We start from the raw sequence: 26,209 nt of genomic DNA, 5'->3' as shown, positions 1-26,209 counted from the left end.
GGAAGGTTGGTCTTAAAAATGCAACTTGTAATGGGATTTTATCTTAAATGTTTTCCACTTTCGAAAAACCCTAATGTAATCGAAAAACTTTCCAGCGAAAACTTTCCCCCGTTCCGACAAACAGCTCTGCGTGTTCTAGCGCACTACTTCTGCAATCGCACATGTGAAAAACTTCATTTCCTCTCACTCAGCAGTAGTAGCAGTTTCTAATCACTTGCTCCAGTGAACTCTCTAGAAAAAAAGTCGAGAAAACTCCATTGAACTGGAACGTCACCGTTTAAAAGGACTCACAGCAAACACGTCATGCAAGCCTTTTTAACCCACTTTTAAATTCCATTTTCCCAAGACCCATTTATAACGTCACGAAAGTTTCTTCACCTTTTCACCTACTTTTCATCGAGGACGACGACGACGACGTCGGGAAATTAAAGGGATTTCCTTTCATCGGGCTAAAGGGACGGCGCTAAAAGGAGGGAATGAGAAATGGGCCCTTCTCACACGATAAACCGTCATTCTAGTTTGGAGCCACGTGTTCACACGACGATACACACGTGCTTCCGCGGGTGAACGAGGAATAGTCAAGTGTCATTAATCGAGCGATGACGTGACTTTGTGTTCTTTTTAGATTGTGGGCTTTGGAAAAGATTATTTGATCTAGATTTTGATGTGATAATGCAGCATTGTATGACATTTTTAGTTGTTTTTCGGATTTTTTTCCTTTTTTTCATTGATTATTCTTATTTAGTATATTTAATTAAAAATATTTGACGTGACGAAAAACAGTTTTAGTAAAGGATTTTTCGTGAGTCTTTATGTAACATCTTAGGCTATCTCCTCAAATAATTTTAAAGAAAAAAATCGTGACATCATCTTTAAATTTAAACTAAAAATCGAAAAGTCTCATGGAAGTGGAGTGTATTTTTCTTTCAGTTCAGTTTCAAAAAAAAAAAGGGAAACACAAAAAGTAACTTTTTTCGTAAAATCGCGATATCTCATGAAGTTTAAAAGCAAACTCCTTTTGTTAATATATCAAAATTTTTGTGATTGTATGCTCTACAACTATGTAGAACATTGATACACTCTAAAAAATAATCCTGCAAAGTTAGACAAAACACGAAATTTCAAAATGAAATTTTTTGTTCTTAATGAAAAAATGACCCTTCTGGGTCAATGTAGATTCGAAAAGTACATTAAATTACCCTTAAAATTAGATGATCCAAAAAAAAAAATTACAGTTGAGTAACGGAAAATGACAGAAATTTTTAAACTTTTTAAGTGTTATTTTCTATGAAAACTACGTTTTTTTCGGAATTCTGAGTACGCCAACAAATCGGGCGTACAATTTTACGTAAAAGTCTCTTTGACACCAAATTTCTATCTCATCACCGTTTCAGGCTGCAAATTATTGAAAAACACCTCTTTTTTCGCATGTTCAAAAATTGAAGGGGTCGTTCCGCCCCTCCGTCACGAGGTTATCAAAAAACGGACCTCAGATTCGTGATCAGGGACAAAAGTTACCCCATAGGACAAAGTTTCACGCAAATCGAAGAGGGATCGGGGCAACTTTTCCCAATTTCGTGCGAGTTGGTGGGGGAATTACCCCTAATTAACTATGAAAAGAATATTGGTTTCGAAAGGCATTCTTGAGCAGTTATACTTAAAAAAACTTGGTATAGGATTTTCTATTTTTCTTACACCCAAAACTGGGTAGGGCTTGTCCGAGAGAATAATGGCCTCGAGTCGAGAGAATAGTGGCACCATTCACGCAGAGAAAACAGCTCGAGATTGGCGAGAGAATTATTCTATCGAGGATCATTTGCAAAAACAGATCATCCGTCAAAACAAATAACCAAAAGGTAGAATACGGGAATCGAACCACAGACCTTTGACATACTAACTCAATGACTTAACTGCCTCGGTCACCACAGCTTGGTGAACAAGGAGTGGTCAGATGTCAATGTATGACACTTGTTGGAAATTTATTGTTTCAATTAACGAATGAACTCATTTGTTATTGTGGTGTAAGTTGGTAGCATTATTCTCTTGATTTTGGCGCTGAGCCCTCAATAAATTTTGAGGGAACGATTCTCTCGACTCGGAATTTTGCGTGTACCAAAACTGTGTGTTTTACGACAGTGTTCCCAGATTATCAATCTTTACAACTTATCGTCAATGTTCTTTAAAAATTTCCAACTATGTTAATTTGTGCGTTCCGGAAGTAAATTTCCACTAAATTTGTGAGATTTTACAAAAGAAAATCAAAATTTATGGCAGTGTTACCAGATAAGCAATTTTTACATGGTATTGGAAAAGTTGTATTTAAATCGTTTTCAGCAATGCTAAACAGGCAGTTTCAGAAGTTATTTCTGGTCGAATTTATGACATCTGATAATCAATAGTTTTGAAATTTCCTATGACGTTAAGATTTTTTTTTCATTCAGTGTTGCCAGACTTTAAAGGTTTTCAGAAAAGTTCATCTGACACCTTTCCAAATGTCTACAGAAAGGTGATTCCAGAAGTAATTTTAAATCGAATTTCCTGCATCTTGTCAAGAAAAGATTTCTGAATTTTACTAGAGTCAAGATATTTTTCTACAGTGTTGCCAAATCATCAAACTATATGCTATTAGAAATGTTTTTTTTTTTCAAGTTAGCAATTCTCTGAGATTTTTGTCATCTGTTTTTTCTACATTTTTTTAATCTGGCTGAAACTTTTTAGGTGCTTTCCATTCGAATACATAAAAAAAGTGTTTAAGCCTTTTCGATAAGTTATTCTTGATCATAAATTTTTGAAAAGTGCTGAAAATTTCACATTTTTTTATTTTTAACTTTGCAAATTGGACTATCAGTTCCCGAGATAACGATGACCGAAAAACGAGGGCTAATTGGGCAACACTGAGATAACCTATTTTTTCTAAAAATCATACCTTGGTCAAAGATGTTTTGCCCATATTTTAATTGTCTGAAAAATGACATTTTATGCCCCCTAAAACATATAGGGAAAAAAAATCAATTTAATGACAAAAAGTGATTTAAATAATCAGCAAAAACAAAAAGTTCTGGGCTTCGTGTTTTTTTGGTTCAGTCCTCAAATATACCGAAGACACCAAATCGATAAAAAAATCCTTCAAAAGATACAGATTTTTGAATTTCATATACCATTTTTGTATGGACAACCGCCAAATTTGTATATTGTATCTAGTCTAGGGACCATCCATAAACCACGTGGACATTTAGGGGGGGGGGGGGGTATGGCGATTGTCCACGATCCATACAAAAAAGTTTTTTTTGTATGGACAATTGTCCACGAGGGGGGGGGGGGGGGGGGTTGAGATTTCAAAAAAAGTGTCCACGTGGTTTGTGGATGGTCCCCTAGGATAAAACTAGTATCTGTTTTCAAGCTTAACTTTTAAAGTACTTTAAAAAATCTATAAAAATTAAAACCACATCAGCAGATTATATCTTTCAGCAAATTAGCTTGTCATATCCAGTCTAATTAATATCGCTTACCACCCCCGGTGAACCTCAACTAGTTTTAAAGCTTTGAAGTTATGTTCGCTTGGAAATTATGTCTTTGGCAGCCGCTTCCCACCCCACTCACCAGGGGATCATTTTAATTGGCACACTGACTGGAAGGTCGATTTAAGTTTGAAGTTGCTCACATTAAAACAGTATCATTCTCTTTTCGCCATAACGAATAAGGAGATACGGAAGTATCACTTTGAATTAGGTAGATAACAGTAAAATAATTGTTAATTTCTCTTCAAATATTCGAATTTTAGTTTTTTTTCTTAAGTCATCACGATTGTCGTGTGGGTGGCAAGAAAATTGATTGATTGGTAGTAAACGCCAGATTATTTGAGTTTTTTGTTGTGCAAACGAATGAATAAGGCTCGTGAAGTTGAGATAATTTGAATAAAATAACAAACTTGTGAAAAAGAAAAGCAAAACTTCGTCCTTTGTCCTTTTTATGTTATCCCGCTAAGTTGTTTGGGTGCCTTTCCAAAGCTTTTCTCGTTATTTTCTACAACGTCTCAGCCCATGTTTCTACAGGACTTTCAGCTTTAACCCTCTACAACCCAACCCCGCCTCTAGACGGGCTTCGATTTAAAAAATCGCCAAAAATCCATTTTTCAACCAATTTTTGATCTTCAAAAAGCATTGGAAAGAAGAACTTTTAAAATTTTGGAAAATTTTAGGGTTGGAAGTTTGACTTGCTTTATGTGACTTTGCCAATGTTTTTAAAAATGTAATTTTTTTAGGGGTCAACTTTGGCTGTGTTTTTTACTAACATTTCCTTTATTTTAAGTAAAAAGAAGTATGCAGTAATTTTTCTAGTGCCCCAGACTATGCCTCTACGCATTTATTTACAATTTAAATGATAATGGTTTCATTTTATAGCAAAAAATGTGAAAAACATGCAAAAAATTGAAAAAGTTACTGTAAAAACATGAAAAAATTAGATAGGCAAAATGTAATGATAGGAGGTGGTAGAGTAGGCCAAATACTACCAAAAACAAACATAAACTAAACAAGATAAATGCAAATTAAAATACTAAAAATGAAACAAGAAAAACATAATACAAGAGAAGTAAAGTTTTTCGCAGAACAAAAGTTGCTCAAAATGACCTCCTGAACACGGGAAAAATAAAAAAAATCGAAAAACAAATTTGGGCAGTAGAGGGTTAAAAAATATAAACGCTAAAGAAAATTTTCTTAAAGACGATGGTTCTAGAGATTCTTTTAAACATTTGGAGTTAGAATTAAAAAAAAACCTTCATCATTGCAAAATTAATTGTTTTTTTTTTCCAACAAAAAGGTTTTTATTCTAATGCAAATCCAACGAAGAAAATTCTTTTATACGTTTATTTTCTAAATATTTGAAATGTTTTGAGTCATTCTTAATTCTTAATTATTTTTAAGTGTTGTTAAGTGAGGATAATAATGCTTTAAAATATTTTCTATTTAAAATATTCATCAAAAAGTGTTCAAAATACTAAAAGTTTAAAAAAATCCCACCATCTTTTGGCACTAAACTCATCAGCCCTCACTCAAAATAATTAACTATCGCCACCATCATCACCGCCAATTCACAAACAAACCAATCACGCGCGTGCACGATCTTGCTGCCAATCATTTGTATCGCACATTTGTTTCCATCATCCAATACAAAATCATCTCGGATTGAAAGGTTTCGTTTTCGTGACGGCTCGCCAACGCCAACGGTTCAAATTTGAGATTTCTTTCCTTAATTGGTTTGTTTTCAAAAATGGCGTATTAACCATCTTCTTTTCGATTTACAATTATTTTATGTTTTTTTTTTAAATTAAAATGATTTAGTTTTTAAATTTATTCTGCATATTTATTATTAATCATATATTTTTTACTAAGGTATTTTTTTTAAACTGTGTTTGCTCTCAATCATCCAACTCCTCAATTCACACATTTCTCCTTCTCGTCTTCTCCTTCCCCAGATTGATTTGAACTGTGCGCCGGTTTGACCGATCGGGGATCAATTGGCGCTTTGGCGCGAAAAATCGGCCCCACCAGCAGCAATTAAGATGCGACCAGCGATCATGCCGGAGTGGCCGTCCCCTCGGACTCGGTCTCGGTCCCCGTCAACTGCCACGGTTATCTATCGCTAAGCCGCCGACGACGACGACTTTCAAACTGGTGGAAGTGCTAAGGCAATTAGTGTGCAACGCCGTCGCTGTCAGTGCGATTCCGAGCGTGACTTCCGAAAACGCATACACACAGGTGAAGATCACGACCAAGAGTACGACTTCGACACGAAGCGCCTCTGACCAAGTCCGAAGATCTCGGCTCTCCAAAGATAATAAAAGACGTAAGTGCGAGTGGGTCTCTGTGAAGTAATAGGTTTTTGAAATTAAATTATATTGGAATAATTTTAAATTTTAAATTTTACATTTTACATTTTACATTTTACATTTTACATTTTACATTTTACATTTTACATTTTTCTTTTACATTTTACATTTTACATTTTACATTTTACATTTTACATTTTACATTTTACATTTTACATTTTACATTTTACATTTTACATTTTACATTTTACATTTTACATTTTACATTTTACATTTTACATTTTACATTTTACATTTTACATTTTACATTTTACATTTTACATTTTACATTTTACATTTTACATTTTACATTTTACATTTTACATTTTACATTTTACATTTTACATTTTACATTTTACATTTTACATTTTACATTTTACATTTTACATTTTACATTTTACATTTTACATTTTACATTTTACATTTTACATTTTACATTTTACATTTTACATTTTACATTTTACATTTTACATTTTACATTTTACATTTTACATTTTACATTTTACATTTTACATTTTACATTTTACATTTTACATTTTACATTTTACATTTTACATTTTACATTTTACATTTTACATTTTACATTTTACATTTTACATTTTACATTTTACATTTTACATAATTTTTGAAAAAAATTAAAAAATTACTTCTTGATCGATGTGGTGTCGTTGGCAAAGCTACAGTAATGTAGTAATGTTTTAATCAAAATTTTTGTAAATTTACATATTGTTATGTGTAGTTTAACTTTCTTTACAAATTTGAGTTAAAATTATATCAAACAAGATTTTCAATTGAGTAAATTAAAACTTCCAAAATCCGTTTTTTTGAGTTCAGTTAATGTTCTAGGATTTTACTTCCAAGATTGTTGAACTTATGGTGATTGCGTGAAAAAAAAACCGGAATAAATAGAAAATACAAAAAACAACCCACAATTTTGAAAAGACGATATCTTAGCAACTTTTGGACCGTATATGAATGCCAATGAAAATGTTTATATTCTATTTTACAACTTGGTAGATTATTCTTCTGAAAGGATCACACAATTCATGAATGTTTAAATGTTTTCTTGAAAAAAAAAATGTTTTTTTCAAAAATCCGTATTTTTTAAATTTTTTAGATTATGGATATGTTTTAGAAGGTAAAAATCCGAAACATTTCAGCAGAATTATGATTTTTGAAAAATTTGTTTTTTTTGGAAAAAAATATATTGCCAATACACTCAAACCCCGATGGTTTGACACCAACTGTTGTCAAACGAACGGGGTCACTTTTTAGTTTGACACCCCTTTTACACGGAGTTCACACACACTACCAAACGTTTGTTTTGATAGTGTTCGTAAGCGCCGTGTAAAAAGTGACAGTTCGTCACTTTTTAGTTTGACTTTGACCAACCAACGGGGTACAAACTAAATAAGTGTCAAACGAAAAAGTGACCAACCACCGGGGGTTGAGTGTAATAGCTTTTACTTTATTTTTAAATTTTTAAAAATTATTGATATGTTTAAGAGGGCAGCAATCCAAAACTTTTCAGCCGATTTTTTGAAAAAATAGATATTTTTTTTGTAAAAATATATATCTATCTTGCCAGTATTTTTTTTTACTTTAGTTTGATAAAGTGAACCATTTTTGAGATATGCCTACTTTATGTTTGATTTAATTAAAAACTACAGAACTCTATCCGTTTTGCCTTCCTCACCTCACTGAGGAAAGGCTATAAAATCACTCGAAAAACGAAATTCTTAATTTGACCTCTTAGACCCACCTTCACGTATACCTATCGACTCAGAATCAAATTCTGAGCAAATGTCTGTGTGTGTGGTGGGATGTTGATCAAAAAAATTTGCACTGGATTATCTCGGCACTGGCTGAACCGATTTGGACCGTTTTGGCCTCATTCGATCCGTCTTGGGGTCCCATAAGTCGCTATTAAAAATTAAAAAGTTTGGTTAAGTACTTCAAAAGTTATGCTAAAAAAACGATTTTAACAAAAGTCCGGAAGATTGTAAAAAGGGTGGTTTTTGTAAGAAACCCCGTCATGTTATACATTTTAAGAAAGGTAATCAAAGACCTTTCCAACCAGTTCAATAGATTGCAGATCTGACGACCCTATCAAAAGTTATAAGCACTTAAGTGTTATTTATGAACTTTTTAGAGGCCGGATCTCAGATAATTTGATGAAAACGTTGTCCGGATCTATCATGCGACCTGTCGTTGAATAGGTAATCAAAAGATTTTTCCAACGAGTTCAACAGATTGCAGATCTGACAACCCTATCAAAAGTTATAAGCACATAAATGCCCTGAACTATGAAGATCTGACTACCCAATCTGATGGTATGAATAATGAATCAAGTTGATAGAACACTGAAAGGTCCGCTCTTTTGTATGTATTTTGGATAGAATTGCCCTCAAAATGTGAGGAAGGCAACAACCACCTAAGGGTGGATTAAGTAACGTTTTTAAATAGTGCCGATGAGTAGGGTTGCCAGTATTGAAAAAATCTAGCCAAGTACCAAAAAAATATGTTAGACGAAAGTACTCGTAATAATCTTAATTTAAACTTTCATTAAAATAATTATTTTTTATTTTCTATTCAACTCGTACATTTGAATCAAAAAGTACAAAAATATCAGAAATTGTAAAATCTGGCACAGATAATGATTAATCTTTATTCTGGCAACCCTGCACATGAATGGCTAATTCTATACATATTTTTTTTCGAAATGCCTAGAAATCGAAAATGTATACCTAAAGGAAACAGAAATCGGTACTTTTTATCATAAAAAATGTAAAGTACTTTTTGATTGCTAATTCAACTTTGGTAAAATAGGGAATGAATGGACAAAGTTTCATCCAAATAAAAAAAAAAGGTTTAAAAATCGCGAAATAATACGGTAATACGAAACTTGGTTTTCTTTTTGTTGATTTTTAGATTGATTTTTAATTTGAAAATTTTATGTGCCAAATTTCATCACTTTTTTGCATGGTTTCCCAACTGGATCAGAAATCCTTAAAAAATACATTGTTTATGAATAGAAAAATGATTACAGTCCCGACTCGATTTTTGATGGTTTGTACAGGATTTCGGATAACGGAATCACGAACAAAAAAAATCCTGTTTATTATGTTCTTACTTTCAACATTCAATTAAAATTCTGTGACCCCATTTTAGTCAAATTTGAATGGTTCACTGCCTTAAAAATTATAAAATGCACTTTCTCAATAGTTCATCGTCATCATTTTGGCCGCCATCTTGGATTCAAAAATTCTTAATCACTTTGGAGTAGTTTTGGGGATACTTGAGCTTGATATAAAAAAATAAGGCAAAGTATTTTTTTTTGTGATCGTATTATTTATTTTATCCGAAGTGAAATTTTTCCGATGCCTTTTGAAAATCGAGTCTTGACTGTATTTACATTTTTTATATTAATATTTTTTCAAACTTTGATAAATATTTTAAAAAAAATCTACTTTTTCTCTATTCCACAGAGAACCACCCCTCTCAAGTGAGAGTAGTGGACTCGGCATCGCGCTCGCGCCACAGATATTGAACACGACCTGCGCCACAGCCGAACTAGACCGACCATCATCAACCGTCATCGACACATCTACACCGCAACGCAACGGCTTCCAGCAGCGGATCTTGTCCGGCACCACCACCACCAACTACGGCGGCGTCGGAGGCAATTAGCAGTTCCGCGGCGGCCCCCGATCGTCATCATCATCATCACCATCATCGGAGGAAGAGCAACTCGGCAACCATCATTGGTCGAAAGTCGAGCCTCGATATCAGCAAAATGGAGCATGCCGATTTAGTTTCCGAGATGGCTCAGGTCGAGCATCTGTCCACGCAGGACCGGCTGCATCTCGCGCGGATGTAAGTGGCTTTTTTTCGACGAGAGAGTTTTGACCGCGCACGTGAACCGTTTTCTTTGGAAGATTTTTGCATATTTTTATTGGGACGGGGAGGGGGTCATTAGTGTTTGGAAAGTTTCGGCTGACGAAGGTCAAGATCGACCGCCTTGCGGGTGGAAGTTCTTACGTAATCGTTTATCAACTTGAGATATCAACACAAGCAAGAAGAAGCTGTCACTGAAGTTGATCCAAGTTGGCGCTGTGTGATAAGGGTGATACAATTTATGGCTGAAAATGAAGCGAAACTGGTGAAAATCCGGATTGGCTTTCTGCGCTGAGGTCGGGATTCCGGATGAGGTGCTGTTATCAGTTTTATTCAGGAGGTTTGCTCGTGACAAGGTTGTGAAAGTTTTGGAGTTAAGTGTGTGTTGATTAAGGGATGGCGTCAACGTGAGGAAAAACTGGATTTTAAGAAGGATATCAATCACCGTGTTGAAAGGAGCGAAGGAAAAGAAGCTGACTGTACGTTTTGAATGTGATCTTCGGGGAAAATCTTGGTGAAGGAAAAGTTGAAAAGGGTCCCGGAACGAATTGGATCCGGAATTCTTGGGATTGTTTAAGATGGTGTGGAAAAATCGTAAACAAGTTCTTTCCAGAAAGTTACGCTTATTCCGGAGAACCGCAAGTATTTGAGAATTTCTAGTATTCAACAAGATAATCAAAAACCTACGCAAAGGTTTCTAAACTATAGCGAGAAAGTGCTGATAAGACTTATACAAAGCTATTAAATGCTCGTGGTGTTGTTTTTATTTGCCATCAACACTTGATGTTGATAACCCAGCAGCAAATGGAGATATCAAATTGTATCAAAAGTAGAAGTACGAATTCTAAGAATTTTGGACGAGCCATTCGTCCAGAGCTTGTACAGAACAATGATCATCCCTCCCCAATGGGCAATGTTTAGAAAGCTTTGATTTGTTGTGAAACTTTGATGTACTTTTCGTTGTATTTTTTTTTTTGTTAGAACTCAGAACTAATTATAGCAAGACAACTTTCTAGTGTATGTATATCAATGCATTTTAGAACACCTTTTTCATTGAAATTGTTAAACAATGCCTTGTCATTTCTATTTTTTCCTGTACAAGTCATGATAAAGCTTGACCATCGCTGAACATATTGTTTTCGAATGGTTAGGATTTTTTTTTATAAGTTTTTTTTTAAACATTTAAGATTGTCCCAGAAAAAATAGGTTTTCTGAGTTTCAACAATAAAACGTCCAATATCAAAATAAGATTGACACAGAAAATATTAAACCGATTTTCAATGTAATTTTTATTACAAAAATCGTGATATTTTGCAATTTTATCGATAAAACTATTTTCATGTTTTTCTAAATCAAATCTTAATTTTCAAAAGGTCAAAATTATTTTGTAGTAAACGTATTTTTTTTACAACATATCGTTTTATTAAATCACAATTTTCGAAATCGTCGCTTGTGTGCTATCTTGTGACACGTATGCTGTAATAAGATAGGACGTGTCACAAGATAGCACACAAGCGATGAAATTAGCAATATAAATGGTTAATGATGCCAAATTTGTCGTCCCGAACAGACGGTAATAACTAAATTCATGCCATTTCAATAACAAAAACTGTTAAAATAACAGAAAGCGTTATGGAATATTCTTGAAAAATTATTTTTTGCATAAGAGTTCAATAACAGTTTATGTTATCATAACAAAATTTGTTATCGGTCTGACATTGATTGAAAGCCAGAACAACTTGGGAATAACATTTTTTGTTATGGAAGAATACCTCCAACTGTTATTGGGATGATCGGATTAGTTGTTAAAATAACAAAAAATAATAACAAAGATTTGTTCGAAGAATAACGCAAAATGTTATTAGTCTGTTATTACAATAACAATCCAATAACAAAAAAATCATAACGACGAATAACAAATCCTGTTATAAATAACATAAAATGTTATTGGCCTAGTATTTTCAAATAACAAAGAATGTTATTCCCAAGTTATTTCCGTCTGCTCGGGGTTGATTTTTGCAATTTAAAGGTTTATTTTTTGTTGCTTTTTATAAAATGCAAAAATCTTCACAAAAGTCACAAAAATTAATAATGCTTTTATTATCATTTAACAAAGCAAAATTTGATATGGATTTTACTAAAGGAATTTTTTAAGTAAAAAATTAAGACATTTCACAGAAGATCTTAAGGTACCATAATTTTAATGGATTTCTGAACGTAATTTTTTTTAGACAATTTTTTTTCGCTAAATAAAGTTTTGTTTTTTTTTGGCTGGTACAAATTGAATAAAAATGTTTTGTCTCTCGGCCCTGGACAAACAAAATTCAAGCCGAATTTGTCAATGTTTTGAAACAAAGGTATCAAAATATGCTAAATAAATTGCAACAGTCATGCTACTGTCAAAAAGTTTCCTAATATCAATAAATTCATGAAAAGATTTGTTTTTCTAATGTGTTGCGTAGATTTTTTAAAAAAGCTTATCAATGATTTTTTTAATTTACTTTAAATAAAATTTTCTATGGCTTAATTGTCTTTTCACAAAATATTGTATTTGTTTTAGCATATTTATAAAAAAAATCATAAATTACAGTTTTTTTGTAAATAATCCAATTTGGTGCAGAACCAAAAAAAAGCACGAAAATGGTATTTAAAAATAAAAAAAACTCCCTTTTTCATAATTTGCAATAATAGAGTATATTCGGCAATTCCATTTCAAATGAGCCTAAATCGAAAAAAAGTTCTACGATAGGTCTCACATTTTATTCTGGTGGTTCCTTAGCCGAAGTAATGAGAATTGTTTGGCCGTTAGGGTGACCTACACCGTGGTAGGGTGGTCCCAAAAATGGCAATTTTCGTCAATTTTTGCAAAAACCAAATTATGAAAGACGAAACTTTTGGTAACCAAACATGTATAGGTCATCGTTGAAATTTTTGAAAAAATGTGGTTTTTGCGATTTTTTTTTCGGTTTAGGCTCTTTTCAAATGGAATTGCTGTATTGTTGCCAAAGTTCACATTGATTTTACCAACACAATTTTTTACATATTTTTTTCTTAAAAAATAATTTTTAATGAAATAAACAAATGGCGATTCGATTTGGGAAATAATACGACCTTGTATAAATATATAATTTTTTTTAATGTTGATTTTTTTTAGAATTAAGATTTATATTTTTGCCTTCCTCACCTTACTGAGGAAAGGCTATAAAATCACTCAGAAAACGAACTTCTTAGTTTTACCTCCTAGACCCACCTTCATGTATACATATCGACTCAAAATCAAATTCTGAGCAAATGTCTGTGTGTGTGGTGGGATGTTGATCAAAAAATTTGCACTGGATTATCTCGGCACTGGCAGAACCGATTTGGATCCTGTTTACACACAAGATTAAGATTATAGTCAGAAACTTCTGTACTGTACTGTTTTCGTGTAGTTTCTACCACAGTTTATGTTGTCTAGTTTTCCCACTTTACGTTACATGTAAACACACACATATTTGTTCTCACAGAACACAAACAGAATGAAAAGGGTCAGTGAACTTGTCCTGACCGCTCAGTTTCTTGAGGGAAAACATCCCAAGATCAGCCCCATTCCCTGACAGACCTCAGAACAGGTCAGAACAGTTCCGTTCAGTACAGAAACTGCTAAATACAGTTTAGTTTAAAAGCAAATAAACAGTTTTTGCAATAAATAGTTTTGTTTTGTACCGCGAGAACTTTTGTTTGTAATTACCGGGAAAGAAAGTGCGACAGGATCAAACAGACGCTCTTATGTGCGCAATCATAAAATGGAGGTAAAACTAAGAAGTTCGTTTTCTGAGTGATTTTATAGCCTTTCCTCAGTAAGGTGAGGAAGGCAAAAATATAAATCTTAATTCTAAAAAAAATCAACATTAAAAAAAATTACATATTTATACAAGGTCGTATTATTACCCAAATCGAATCGCCATTTGTTTATTTCATTATAAATTATTTTTTAAGAAAAAAATATGTAAAAAATTGTGTTGGTAAAATCAATGTGAACTTTGGCAATAATACAGCAATTCCATTTGAAAAGAGCCTAAACCGAAAAAAAAATCGCAAAAACCACATTTTTTCAAAAATTTCAACGATGAAAATTTTGGTCTCATTCGATCCGTCTTGGGGTCCCATAAGTCGCTATTGAAAATTATAAAGTTTAGTTAAGTACTTCAAAAGTTATGCTAAAAAAACGATTTTAACAAAAGTCCGGAAGATTATTAAAAGGGTGGTTTTTGTAAGAAAACCCATCATGCTATACATTTTTAGAAAGGTAATAAAAGGACCTTTCCAATGCATCAAAAACATTCAAGATCTGACAACCCTATCAAAAGTTATAAGCACTTAAGAGTTATTTCTGCACTTTTTGGAGGCCGGATCTCGAATATTTCGATGAAAACGTTGTCCGGATCTCTCATGCGACCTATCGTTGGATAGGTAATCAAAAGACCTTTCAAACGTGTCCAATACATTGAAGATCTGACAACCCTATCAAAAGTTATAAGCACTTAAGTGTTATTTATGAACTTTTTAGAGGCCGGATCTCAGATATTTTGACAAAAACGTTATCCGGATCTATCATGCGACTTGTCGTTGGATAGGTAATCAAAAGACCTTTTCAATGAGTTCAATAGATTGCAGATCTGACAACCCTATCAAAAGTTATAAGCACATAAGAGCCCTGAATTATGAAGATCTGACTACCCAATCTGATGGTATGAATAATGAATCAAGTTGATAGAACACTGAAAGGTCCGCCCTTTTGTATCTATTTTGGAAAGCATTACCCTCTAAATGTGAGGAAGGCACCAACCACCTAAGGGTGGATTAAGTAACGTTTTTTATTTACAATTATAACTAATTTTTTCCATCTAACGCCCATGGTTACTCTAGAGCACCACTCATTTTTAACCTCAAAATACCACCACGACAAGACTATGTTCAACCTGCACTGCTTTATGTAGAATTGTTGATAAAGTATTTTGTTCATAAATTAATAGATTTTTTTTAAGTTTTTCATTATTGAATTGCATTTGATTTGCAATATATATCTCAATTTTTAATGTTTCAAAATTATCACGACTTGACGTCCTCCAAATCCCGAATCAAACATTTTTATTGCGATACTTATGTTCCATCTCCAAAAAGTAGGCGAGAAAAAAACAGCAAAATTACGACCCTAATCAAAACGAAAGTTTTCTTTCAGTCTGTTTTGCTCCAACCCTTTTGCTTATGCTTTATCTTTTTTTGTTGCTGCTTTTTTTCCAGCGCCCAGATTTGTTCGGTCAAAAATCTCTATCTGAAACGCTCACAGCCGAAATAAAATAACATTTTTATCAGCTCTTTGCCCAAACCACGACCACAGTCACAGCCAGCAGTTGCAATTATCTCTCTCGTACACGGCGAGAAAAAATAAAAACGCTCTCATTTTAAAGGCTAATAAAAGACGCCACGCGCTCGCGTCTCGTGCACACTAATAAATAATTACCCACAAAAGTTGAGGTTGCCAACACCGGAAGGCGGCGCGCTCTGTCCATCACTAAAACTTATCAAAAAGTCATAAATCACGGCTCGACCGGCGGCCAACACGAATTCGTTATTGTTATTATTACTATCATCAGCACCATCACATTCGGCGATTGTAGTGATTATAGGCATTTTCATTTTCCAAACTGCCCATTTTCCACGAGCGGACAATTTTTGGGGCCGTCCAGATTTGATGGGACGTCCGTGAATTACGTTTAAGTAAGTGTCATTCTTGAAAATAATTATTTTTGAATATATGTTTAGGAACGATATGCAATTAAAACAATACAATGATTTCAATTTTTTTACGCAAGAGTACGTAATTTTTGGACGCTCCCCGCTCGAACTTTTTTTCGGCGAAGGCGGGAAAGCGAATAAGCTTAATTATCGCACAAAATCACGGCTAGCACCCTATTAGTGTAAAACACTTTAGCGTGTGTGGAAAATTATTGTTACCACTCTACCACTGCGTTCATGTCTTTGCTCTCTTGTTAGTTTGCTTTTTTTTCAACATGAATTTTCCACTGATTATAGTGAATTCAGTAAATCTCAACTGAAGGAGCTTAATTTTTTTTGGGCAGTTTCGTTTATTTCGTAAAGTTTAACTTTTACTGTGATACTGATAATTTAATCATTTCAATGATGTAATTTGTTTCAGTGTTTACAAATTTTCGAATAAAAGCAACTCAAACGCATCGTTTCATAGTGAAATTTTACGCGTAATTGCTTACACGTGAGTTTCAGTCTGTCTATTGATGTATCATAAAACGTAAACAAACAAATATTTGTATTATACTCACGGTGGATCGCTTGGTTTGTCAGAAAAGAATAGAAAATGTATTTTTGCGGTGTTAGACTATTTTCGTCCGACTGATTAAAACAAAAATAAAAAAAAAATCATCATTACTAATTTGTCTATGTCTTGCGTCTCAAGTGCCTTAGCAAAACGCATTTCTGTATTAAAATCAACAACAAAAGCAACACTCTTTATCTTATCCAGACCACCCTCTCCTCTCATTAGATAAGGGCAGTGAAATTCCAGCTCGTTAGAAATTTGCACTCAACGCAGCGAGCTTTGCAGGATTCTTTTCGCAAACCACATCTTAAAAGCCATCTTTTTTCTTCAGAATTCCAGAAAGCCATTTCAACTTTAGCCCCGCTCTCACAGTTGTAATTAAATGTAAACAAGCATGCTTGCTGCATTAGGTTGTAACAGGGTAGATTTAAATATGAGTGTTCTGTACGAGAGTGTGTCTGGTAATCTTATAGAAAGTGGGGGATAAGTACATAAAAACGAGAGGGAGGAAGTTTACTTCAGAGTTCCAGACTCTATTTGCTGTCGTAGACTTAAGTTAAGAGTTCGCGGAAAGAACGGTTGCATTTTAGGGAAAAGAAGTGTTGTAGAATTTAATCAAGAAGTTTGTTTCTGTTTTTTTTATCTTGATTTAATGCTAGCTTTGTGTTTGAATACAAACTCAAATGTCTGCATGAATTTTGCTAAAAATGCAGAAAAAAACAAGTTTGTTGGCGATCTCGTCATTGACGACAACGACGATAATATTTTCAGCCAAAACTATTAAATAAGTGACAACATTGTCAACAATATTTACGATATTTCAATAAAAAGAACGTGGGGGATAAACAAAGCAAAAGCGTAACGTTTTAGAAACTTGTCTGATCAAATATAAGTATGCAGTGTATTATTTATTTATTGATGAACTTTTTTTTTCTGAGAAATTTTGAAGTGTTTTTTTCGTGGTAATAAAACTTTAAAAAGTTTAATTGAAACTTTTTATGATGAGTTATCATTCCTAACACAAAAAAAATGGTGGCTGAAATTGACTTAGATAAACTTTTTTTTTGTAAATTTATATATATTTAAAGGTTTCAATCAAATCTCATATTTCCCATATCTTTTAGGGAAACTAAAAAATAATTCTTGAAAGAAAAGCACCTCCGAAAATAATATTTTTGGAAAGCCAAAAGAATTTCCTACAATCTTTTCCCAGAAAATTGGACAATTAGTTTTGAATGTATAACCGAACAATGAATTCGAATCAATGAAAATAAGTACAACCTAATTCTAAGCTAATTTTACAATGGGGCGTAACATTTGGCGATTTCAAGCAAGGTTACGTCCTTTTGAAAAATTACCTTAGAGTTAGTCTGTTCAACTGATGATATATCGGAAACTACTGGTTCGATTTTCAATATCAAAAAATGAAACTTAGTGACATTTTTTGATCCTTCCTGTAAAAATAAATTCAAAATTTCAAAATCAAGCATAACTTTTGAGAAGGTTTAGATATTTTTTCTCATTCCATTTTTAGATCAGATTTTTAAATTAAAAAAAATAAATGATCAGCAAATTATTAAAAAATATGATTGAAAAATCTAACCATTAGTTGATATATAGTCAGTTGAAAATTACATTACCAAATGTGGGTGATAATTAGAAAACTCATTTTCATCGATTCAAGTTCTTTTAAGGCTTTTTCTCAGAAACTAACTATCCGATTTTCGTAGTCTCAGAGAATAAATTGTAGGGAATTTTCTCAGCTTTTCAAAAATATTTATTCTTTCATAACAGATTGATAAATGAAAAAATGATTAATTTTTCCTAAAAGTGATTATTACACCAAAATTGTGCACATTATCTAAATTTCGGTAAAGTACTTTTCGATATTTTTTTTAAATTTTTAGTGCTTTTTCGGTATTTTAAAAAAAATCCCAAAAATTCATATCTCCGGGACCAGATATTGCACTGAAAAATGGCCTTTTTGAGTTACATAAAACATATAATATCATGTCGAATAAGGCCGATGCAAATATAATAAAAAGTTTTTGTCCCTCAGCTGGCCAAGGTCGAGTGGGGCAAAAAATATAGCCATAGTCTCAACATTTGAATGAAACAGTGTTTTAAAATGCATGTTACACTAGTTCAGTTGTTTTGCAATCATTTGTTTTCAATTCAATCAATATAAAAAACCAGATCTGACCAAATAAATACTTTAGTGACAAAAAAAGTTTTTGTGGTACTGTACACCAACATTTCTCTAAAATTCGAAAGATTTTTGAATAAACCCAAACGTGCTGAAAATGATTTCAAACGCAGCATGCTTTTCACATTGATTTCAGCTGATTGCACTAGAATTTCTATTGAAATTTTGAAGTTAAAAAAAAAACTTTGCCCGCTGATTTTTCGGGCCGATTTTGTAAGACGATGGTGACAAAAACTTTTAATAATATTTGTACCAGCCTAAATATTAAAATTACTTATTTTGTAAAAATCATATTTAAGTAGAAAATAATTAAATAAAGAAATTGGCATTTTTTTGGATTGCAATATTTTTTTCTGAATAATTTCAATTCAAAAAAAAATCAAATTATTCGCTTTACAGCATTGCCTTGGCGTTCTCGATTGCGAGATTCCTACTAGAAACTAGGTGTTCGAAGGCTTGATTGTTGAGGCAATTGCAAACCTCTTTTTACACCTTAGCTTCTATCCACCCCGGGATTCGAACTGACGACCTTTGGATTGTTAGTCCAACTGCCTACCAGCGACTCCACCGAGACAGGACCCAGGGAGACGACTCCTACACCTGGACTGAGCTAACGACCTAACCTTTAGGTTAGTCCGGGGCCAACATTTACTTCCCGTCCGACGGAAGGCGTGATCAGACAAATCTCGACTCGAAAAATGCCACCGGGACCGTCTGGGATCGAACCCAGGCCGACTGGGTGAGAGGCAATCACGCTTAACCCTACACCACGGTCCCGGTGAATAATTTCAATTATAATCTTTAATTTTGCCGAAGACACCAAATGGATCATAAATTCCAATCTCAAGAGTCAGAAATTTAAAAAAATTGCGAAGTAACTTGCAATTATCTAGAGAACTATTCTATTTAAAACTACAAATTATCAAAAATCATGTAACAAAAAAAATCTAAAATGGACGCCGCATTCTTGATCAAGGACAACATTACCCCCATTTTTGAGTCGAAATAGTTGATTTTTTTTTTAAATAATACAAAGTTGAATTACAGATCAAATTACAAAAAAATTGTGAAAATTCATGTTAAATTTTGAATTTTGATTATGAACTTGAAACAAAAAAAAATGAGCATTCAAAAATAAAAAAAGCAATTTTTAATGCATTTTCTTGTTTTTGTGGAACTTTGTTCATCGATTTCCAGTGTCCAAGTAAGTTATTTTAACTTATTAGTTTCTCTATGAAAATATCAAAAATCTTCACAACGAGAAGAAATTTTCTGATCAACTTGGCATAGTTGTATGTTAAGATCAAGACAATTCAGAAAAAATGGTGACGCTCTAACGATACCCATTTTTACGTTTTATCAGAAATAAACAGATGTTGACCACAGAGTAAGACAGAGATCCCACTGCCTCTTGATTTTTGGTTCATCTTGGTGGTACATCGCAGGTACATCGCACGCCTGCTACCAGCAAACCTAATAGAGCCAAAAAACTAAATGACATTTCTTCTGACTGGTCACTCTGGGTTACTCTGTGTGTTGACGAACTTTATCACCCACGTTATTTTCATTTCTTGTTTAACCTTGTTGACAAACTTGTGAGCTATAGTGTTTATTTAGAACAAATTATAAACTAAAAAAAATCGTGATTTTCAAAAGAACCTATCAAACCTACACTTGAATATTCTTCCAAATTCAATTTTAACACATAAAATTGAATTGGTGATAGAAAAGTACATTTGTGAGCTCCCCATATTGCAAATTATTAAAGAGAAGATTCGGTGAACGAACCACATTTCCCAGAATCTGCAAGGGAAGAAGGATGCGTGGACATACCGTATCAAATGCTTCAGTTTATAGTTGCCCGAGCAGACGGAAATAACTTGGGAATAACATTTTTTGATATTTGAAAATACTAGGCCAATAACATTTTATGTTATTTATAACAAGATTTGTAATTCCCCGTTATGATTTTTTTGTTATTGGATTGTTATTGTAATAACAGATTAATAACATTTTAAGTTATTTTTCGAACAAATCTTTGTTATTATTTTTTGTTATTTTAACAACTAATCCGATCATCCTAAAAACAATTGGAGTTATTCTTCCATAACAAAAAATGTTATTCCAAAGTTGTTTTGGCTCTCACACAATATCAGACCAATAACAACTTTTGTTATGATAACATAAACTGTTATTGAACTCTTATGCAAAAATGGATTTTGCAAGAATATTCCATAACGCTTTCTGTTATTTTAACAGTATTTGTTATTGAAATGGCATGAATTTAGTTATTACCGTCTGATCGGATGGGAAAAACTTTAGGAAAAAATATTTTCATAAATTCATTGATATTTTGCAATTTTTTAGTAGTAGTACGCATAACTGTAATAATGTATATTGCATTGTTTTGCATCAAAATTATTGAATATAGACTAGACATTTGAAAATTAGTTTTTTTTTTGCAAACCCTCAAGGGCGAAGGGTCCTCTCTTTCCCCCTCAACCATTGTCACATAATATTTAAAAAAAAATGCAACGTCCTGAAAATCCGAAAAAGCAGCAAAAAATACAAAAAATACTAGAAAAACAACACTTTGACTTTGATTTATACATTCTCCAATTACCAATTTTGTAGAACAAAATACAAAATATATCATAAAGTCCAAAAAATATCAGAATAAAAAATTCTAAATACATATCGAAAAAAAAAGTCGATGATCGAAGAAAAACACAAAAACATGAGTATTAAAGTTGTAAAGCACTCAGAATAAACTTGTTACAATTTCGGCGCGTATAAAATTCGCATCAAATTCTGTGTAGTATGCCGCCGTCATCATCAACGCAGTAAAGTTGCAGTGATTAATATTTTATTTATACCACTCACTGGCTGGCTGTCTGGCAGGGGCACACTTTCGGGGCGCTCGATCCCGAGTAGATGCGTAGAAATATTTATAAATATTCATTCATTCCATTTCGCGGGATTGGTAGGGTACAGACGAGATCATTCATTCTGTCTGGGAAAATTATGAATCACGAATAAATCTTAATTTGAAAGTTGTTTGCCATTTCGGTTATACGACCCTTTCAAAACATCATTCATATTTTTTTATTGAGCATTCTACAATTTTTAGATTCACTCCACTGACCGACTTTGGCAGCATTGTTGTTCCTCCCCCCGGGAGGAGGAAAAATCGAGAGTAATTCCCTCCGGAGCGGAGCATCAGTGAATGATGTCTTCATCATCGTTATGATGATCATCATCTGAGTTGAACTTCCCACTTTTTCCACTTTTTTCGCTTTGCTACATTTACAGCAAAACGGAATGAACCCACGAAAAAGATACGATTCCGAAGAGGAAGCCAAGACGGTCGCTTTTACGAGCTTGAAACCGTTTTTTTCGAGCTCCAGATAAAGTGCAGTTATCGCACCGATTTGGCCTAGGTCAGCGGAATGAAAAAAGTGCGATGCATTTTGGTAAATTCAGGGTTGTTACGGGAGAGTCGAAAAAAAATCCGCGCCAAATCCGCGCCGACCTAAAATCCGAAAAATATCGCGACCAACATTGAGGAAATTTTATTTTTTAATGAAGAAAAACTAATTCAGAAAGTATTTGATTAAAAAACTTGTTTTATGTTTAAAGGCTCCAAAAGAACGAAAGCAAAATATCCATTGAAAAAAAAATCCTCAAGAGACGGTCAAGGCATGGGTCATGAAAAAAAAAATCTTCAAAATAGAAAATACAATATTTAAAAACCTAAAAATTTAACTTCAAAAATGTAACCTCAAAATAAAATCCAAATCTAAAATAATAATATGATAAAATTATAAATTTCGAAAGTCTAAATATTCAAAATCAAAGAATTTTTATACAGTTTGTAATCCAAAATCCTCGCTAAAATTTCACTCCGAAAGAAATTTAATTTCCGATATTTAAAATAATGTCTTCTCATAATTTCAAAATCTCTAACATAAAATAGGACTTCAAAAATTGTGGAACTCAAGAATTTAATAATTTAAGAACTAAGAATTTAAAAATAAAAACATTTAAGAATTTAAGAATTTAAGAATTTAAGAATTTAAGAATTTAAGAATTTAAGAATTTAAGAATTTAAGAATTTAAGAATTTAAGAATTTAAGAATTTAAGAATTTAAGAATTTAAGAATTTAAGAATTTAAGAATTTAAGAATTTAAGAATTTAAGAATTTAAGAATTTAAGAATTTAAGAATTTAAGAATTTAAGAATTTAAGAATTTAAGAATTTAAGAATTTAAGAATTTAAGAATTTAAGAATTTAAGAATTTAAGAATTTAAGAATTTAAGAATTTAAGAATTTAAGAATTTAAGAATTTAAGAATTTAAGAATTTAAGAATTTAAGAATTTAAGAATTTAAGAATTTAAGAATTTAAGAATTTAAGAATTTAAGAATTTAAGAATTTAAGAATTTAAGAATTTAAGAATTTAAGAATTTAAGAATTTAAGAATTTAAGAATTTAAGAATTTAAGAATTTAAGAATTTAAGAATTTAAGAATTTAAGAATTTAAGAATTTAAGAATTTAAGAATTTAAGAATTTAAGAATTTAAGAATTTAAGAATTTAAGAATTTAAGAATTTAAGAATTTAAGAATTTAAGAATTTAAGAATTTAAGAATTTAAGAATTTAAGAATTTAAGAATTTAAGAATTTAAGAATTTAAGAATTTAAGAATTTAAGAATTTAAGAATTTAAGAATTTAAGAATTTAAGAATTTAAGAATTTAAGAATTTAAGAATTTAAGAATTTAAGAATTTAAGAATTTAAGAATTTAAGAATTTAAGAATTTAAGAATTTAAGAATTTAAGAATTTAAGAATTTAAGAATTTAAGAATTTAAGAATTTAAGAATTTAAGAATTTAAGAATTTAAGAATTTAAGAATTTAAGAATTTAAGAATTTAAGAATTTAAGAATTTAAGAATTTAAGAATTTAAGAATTTAAGAATTTAAGAATTTAAGAATTTAAGAATTTAAGAATTTAAGAATTTAAGAATTTAAGAATTTAAGAATTTAAGAATTTAAGAATTTAAGAATTTAAGAGTTTAAGAATTTAATCTAAGGTTTTAGAATTTAGAAATTTAAGAATTTTAGAATGTATAAGCTTAAAAATACTAAAATTATTTTAAATTTTTTTCTATATTGTTTTGAATTTGAAAGTTTTGACTTTTTAATTTTGATTTTTTTTAAATCTTCAAATTTTCGATTACTCAAATTTTTGGTATTTTGAATTTCAGATTGCCATAATTTTGAATTTCGAAATTTCAGATTTTTTAAATTACGATTTTAGAAACATCGAAAAAAAATTAATATGTATTTTGATTTTTTTTTTGTTATAATAAAAACTATTCAAACAATTTTTTTTCGAATTTTTGAATTTCTAAAGCTTTGAATTTGGAATGTTCTGATCTTTTTATTTTCGCCAAGAATGTTTAAATATAGAAAAAAAATATTTCTACCGATTAAATTCCATTCCAAAATTCAAAAGTGGAGGCCAGCTTCTGTTGCGTCCTATCAAGCTCATTTTTGGCGCCCACCAGAACAAGCCCCAATAATAGTTTTTGTTACATATTCTAATGTCTATATCTTCGGGAAAAGTTTGTAATATTTGATTTACAAAATAAAAATTGAATAAATCCAGAATAAAATTAAAAATAAATAAGGTTAAAAATCATTACTCAAAACTCAAAAGAAATTAAATATTCAGAGCCGGAGATGTTAAGAAATTACAAGAAACATATAAAAAATAATTTCTACATAATCTTCATCTTCATTTTTCGACGTTTCGTACTAAGAAAATACAAACAAACATTTTCAGAAGAAAATTTAATTAATAAAAATTATGAAATTCTTGCACTCAAAGGAAAAAACAAATTATCGTAATTCGTGATGATATTTTTCTTAATAACTTGAAAGTAATTCTATCTCTCTCAATTAATTTATTTATCAAAATTGCCATCCGCGCGAAATCCGCGCCTGAGCAAAATTAGCCAGCAAATCCGCGCCAGATCCGCGCTATCCGCGCGAAACGCGCCATCCGCGCGATCCGCGCCGTCCGTAACAACCCTGTAAATTGATTCAGTGAAGCTTAAATTGGTCGAAATTTACGAGTTTCTGGATCTTTTCACCCTAAAGAATCGCCTTCTAGCGGGAAATTTTCGAACGAAGAACAAACTGCTGGGGTGCAATTGAATTTAAAGTAGTTTTTCGTCTCCTTTTGATGAAAGTGATAGACAGAGCAAAGTGATGCTATCATATCCTGAAGAAAGTACCACAAACTGTCTGTCTTGCTTGAGACGGAACTTTGTCGTCTTGTGTTCTTGTGCACAGTGGAAGTCGTGCGAAAATTTCCACGTTTTTCCGGAAACTCGAAGTGGCGAAGTTGGTAAGCGCGCGCAGCGCAATCAAAGGTCGCGAGTTCAATTCTCGTTTAAAAAAAAATCAACTTTTTTTTCACAGTGCACACCTTTGTCGCACTTTCCGCACTAGTTTAAAATTACAAATTCATGACAAAAGTATCGTATCTGGTAGAGTTCTGTCGACTTCGGGACGAGAAGGAAGTGATTTATTAACGCAGCCCACCCGCACAGAGTGATTCCTGTCTGTGCTCGTTGCATGACAGAAAGGAACCAAGGTGCAATGTTCGGGGTGGGAAAATGTGCATATGCTCCGGAAACATGAACTGTGTAGGAGTATGTTGTTACAATGCTAATGAAAATGTTGCAATCAACTGGTGTGCTGAATAAAACATGTCAACTCTTTGTTTAAAAAAATTCGTACAATTGTACTTGTAATTCAATTTGTTATTTGTTTGAAAAAAATCTCCCACTAATTGTACATGAAATGCAATCCGATTCAACGGATTGGTGCAAAATAAACCAAACAAGCTTCATTTGTCAAAGTCACATTGTTTCTGCGCTATTTGTCGTGACAAATTGTTTTTTCCTCCGCACCCTTCACCCCACAAGGTTGTCACCGGTTATGACCGGCCCCCGTCATACAGTACTCGGAAAAGCGTCATCAATACTTGGGATTTGCAGTGGGTTTTATTTTTTATTTGGCAATTTCTGGCCGATTGAGCATTAGAGTGATGAGAAAAATATAAATTTTCAAAAGATTAAAAAATGTTTATGCAAATAATTAAACTTTTAACGCATTGATTCGTTTTGAAGATGGTGAAGTTGTTGTACACTTTTGCGGAATTAAACATTTAAATTTAAATGCAATTTGATGTAAATTTGCAACAAATTATACGTAAACACATGTTATTTTTGATATTCAGTAAAATCTTGTTTATATTAAGGACGTTACAATCGATTTGATGTAAAATTGTATGCTACTTGATTTTTATATTCACAATATTTCTTTTCTTTTTTTTTTTTTGTACATGATTTATCATGTAATCGAATTCACATAAGATTCACCATTTCATACTTTTTTCTGGAAGACATTTTTAAGACATCTTTTTGTTTTAAAGGTAACAACAAAGATAGATATTAAAAAAAAGTATGAATGTTACACCATACATGATGTAACAAGTTTGTACATCATTGTTCGTTTTGATTTAAATGAAATTTGGTGTATTTGCAACAAATCCTACGTAAAGACATGATTTTATAAAGAATTTAAAAAAATCAGTTTTTTTTCAATTTAATTTAGGTTTCTACAAGAGAATAAATGAAAAATTCCATGCAACGTTCATTAAATTTTATATTTACATCGTTTATCACAGGGCTGTGGAGTCGGAGTCGGAGTCGGAGCCGGAGTCGGTGGAGTCGGGTCTTTTTGGGGACCTGGAGTCGGAGTCGGAGTCGGAGTCGTCAAAACACGAACAGCTGGAGTCGGAGTCGGAGCCGGAGTCGGCTAAATTTTA

At 32.2% G+C, this 26,209-nt stretch overlaps 1 protein-coding gene across 10 annotated transcripts in view; it reads left to right on the top strand.

The window, feature by feature from the left end:
* The window catches only part of LOC120415173 (protein phosphatase 1 regulatory subunit 12B-like), a 215,318-nt gene that overhangs the window by 110,820 nt on the left and 78,289 nt on the right, over positions 1 to 26,209 (top strand). For 9 of the 10 annotated variants that reach the window (XM_052707108.1, XM_039576619.2, XM_039576623.2 and 6 more), the window contains 2 exons: positions 5,474 to 5,844; positions 9,355 to 9,742. In XM_052707108.1, the coding sequence (XP_052563068.1) occupies positions 9,663 to 9,742 (80 nt within the window). In that variant the 5' untranslated portion in view covers positions 5,474 to 5,844; positions 9,355 to 9,662. The remainder of the gene's footprint in view (positions 1 to 5,473; positions 5,845 to 9,354; positions 9,743 to 26,209) is intronic. The other variant, XM_039576622.2, reaches the window with a different exon arrangement.

Source organism: Culex pipiens, chromosome 2 (genome assembly GCF_016801865.2).
Source record: "Culex pipiens pallens isolate TS chromosome 2, TS_CPP_V2, whole genome shotgun sequence".
Taxonomy (NCBI): domain Eukaryota; kingdom Metazoa; phylum Arthropoda; class Insecta; order Diptera; family Culicidae; genus Culex; species Culex pipiens.
The sequence above is the reverse complement of the archived record's forward strand: the minus strand, read 5'-3'. Positions and strand labels throughout refer to the sequence as shown.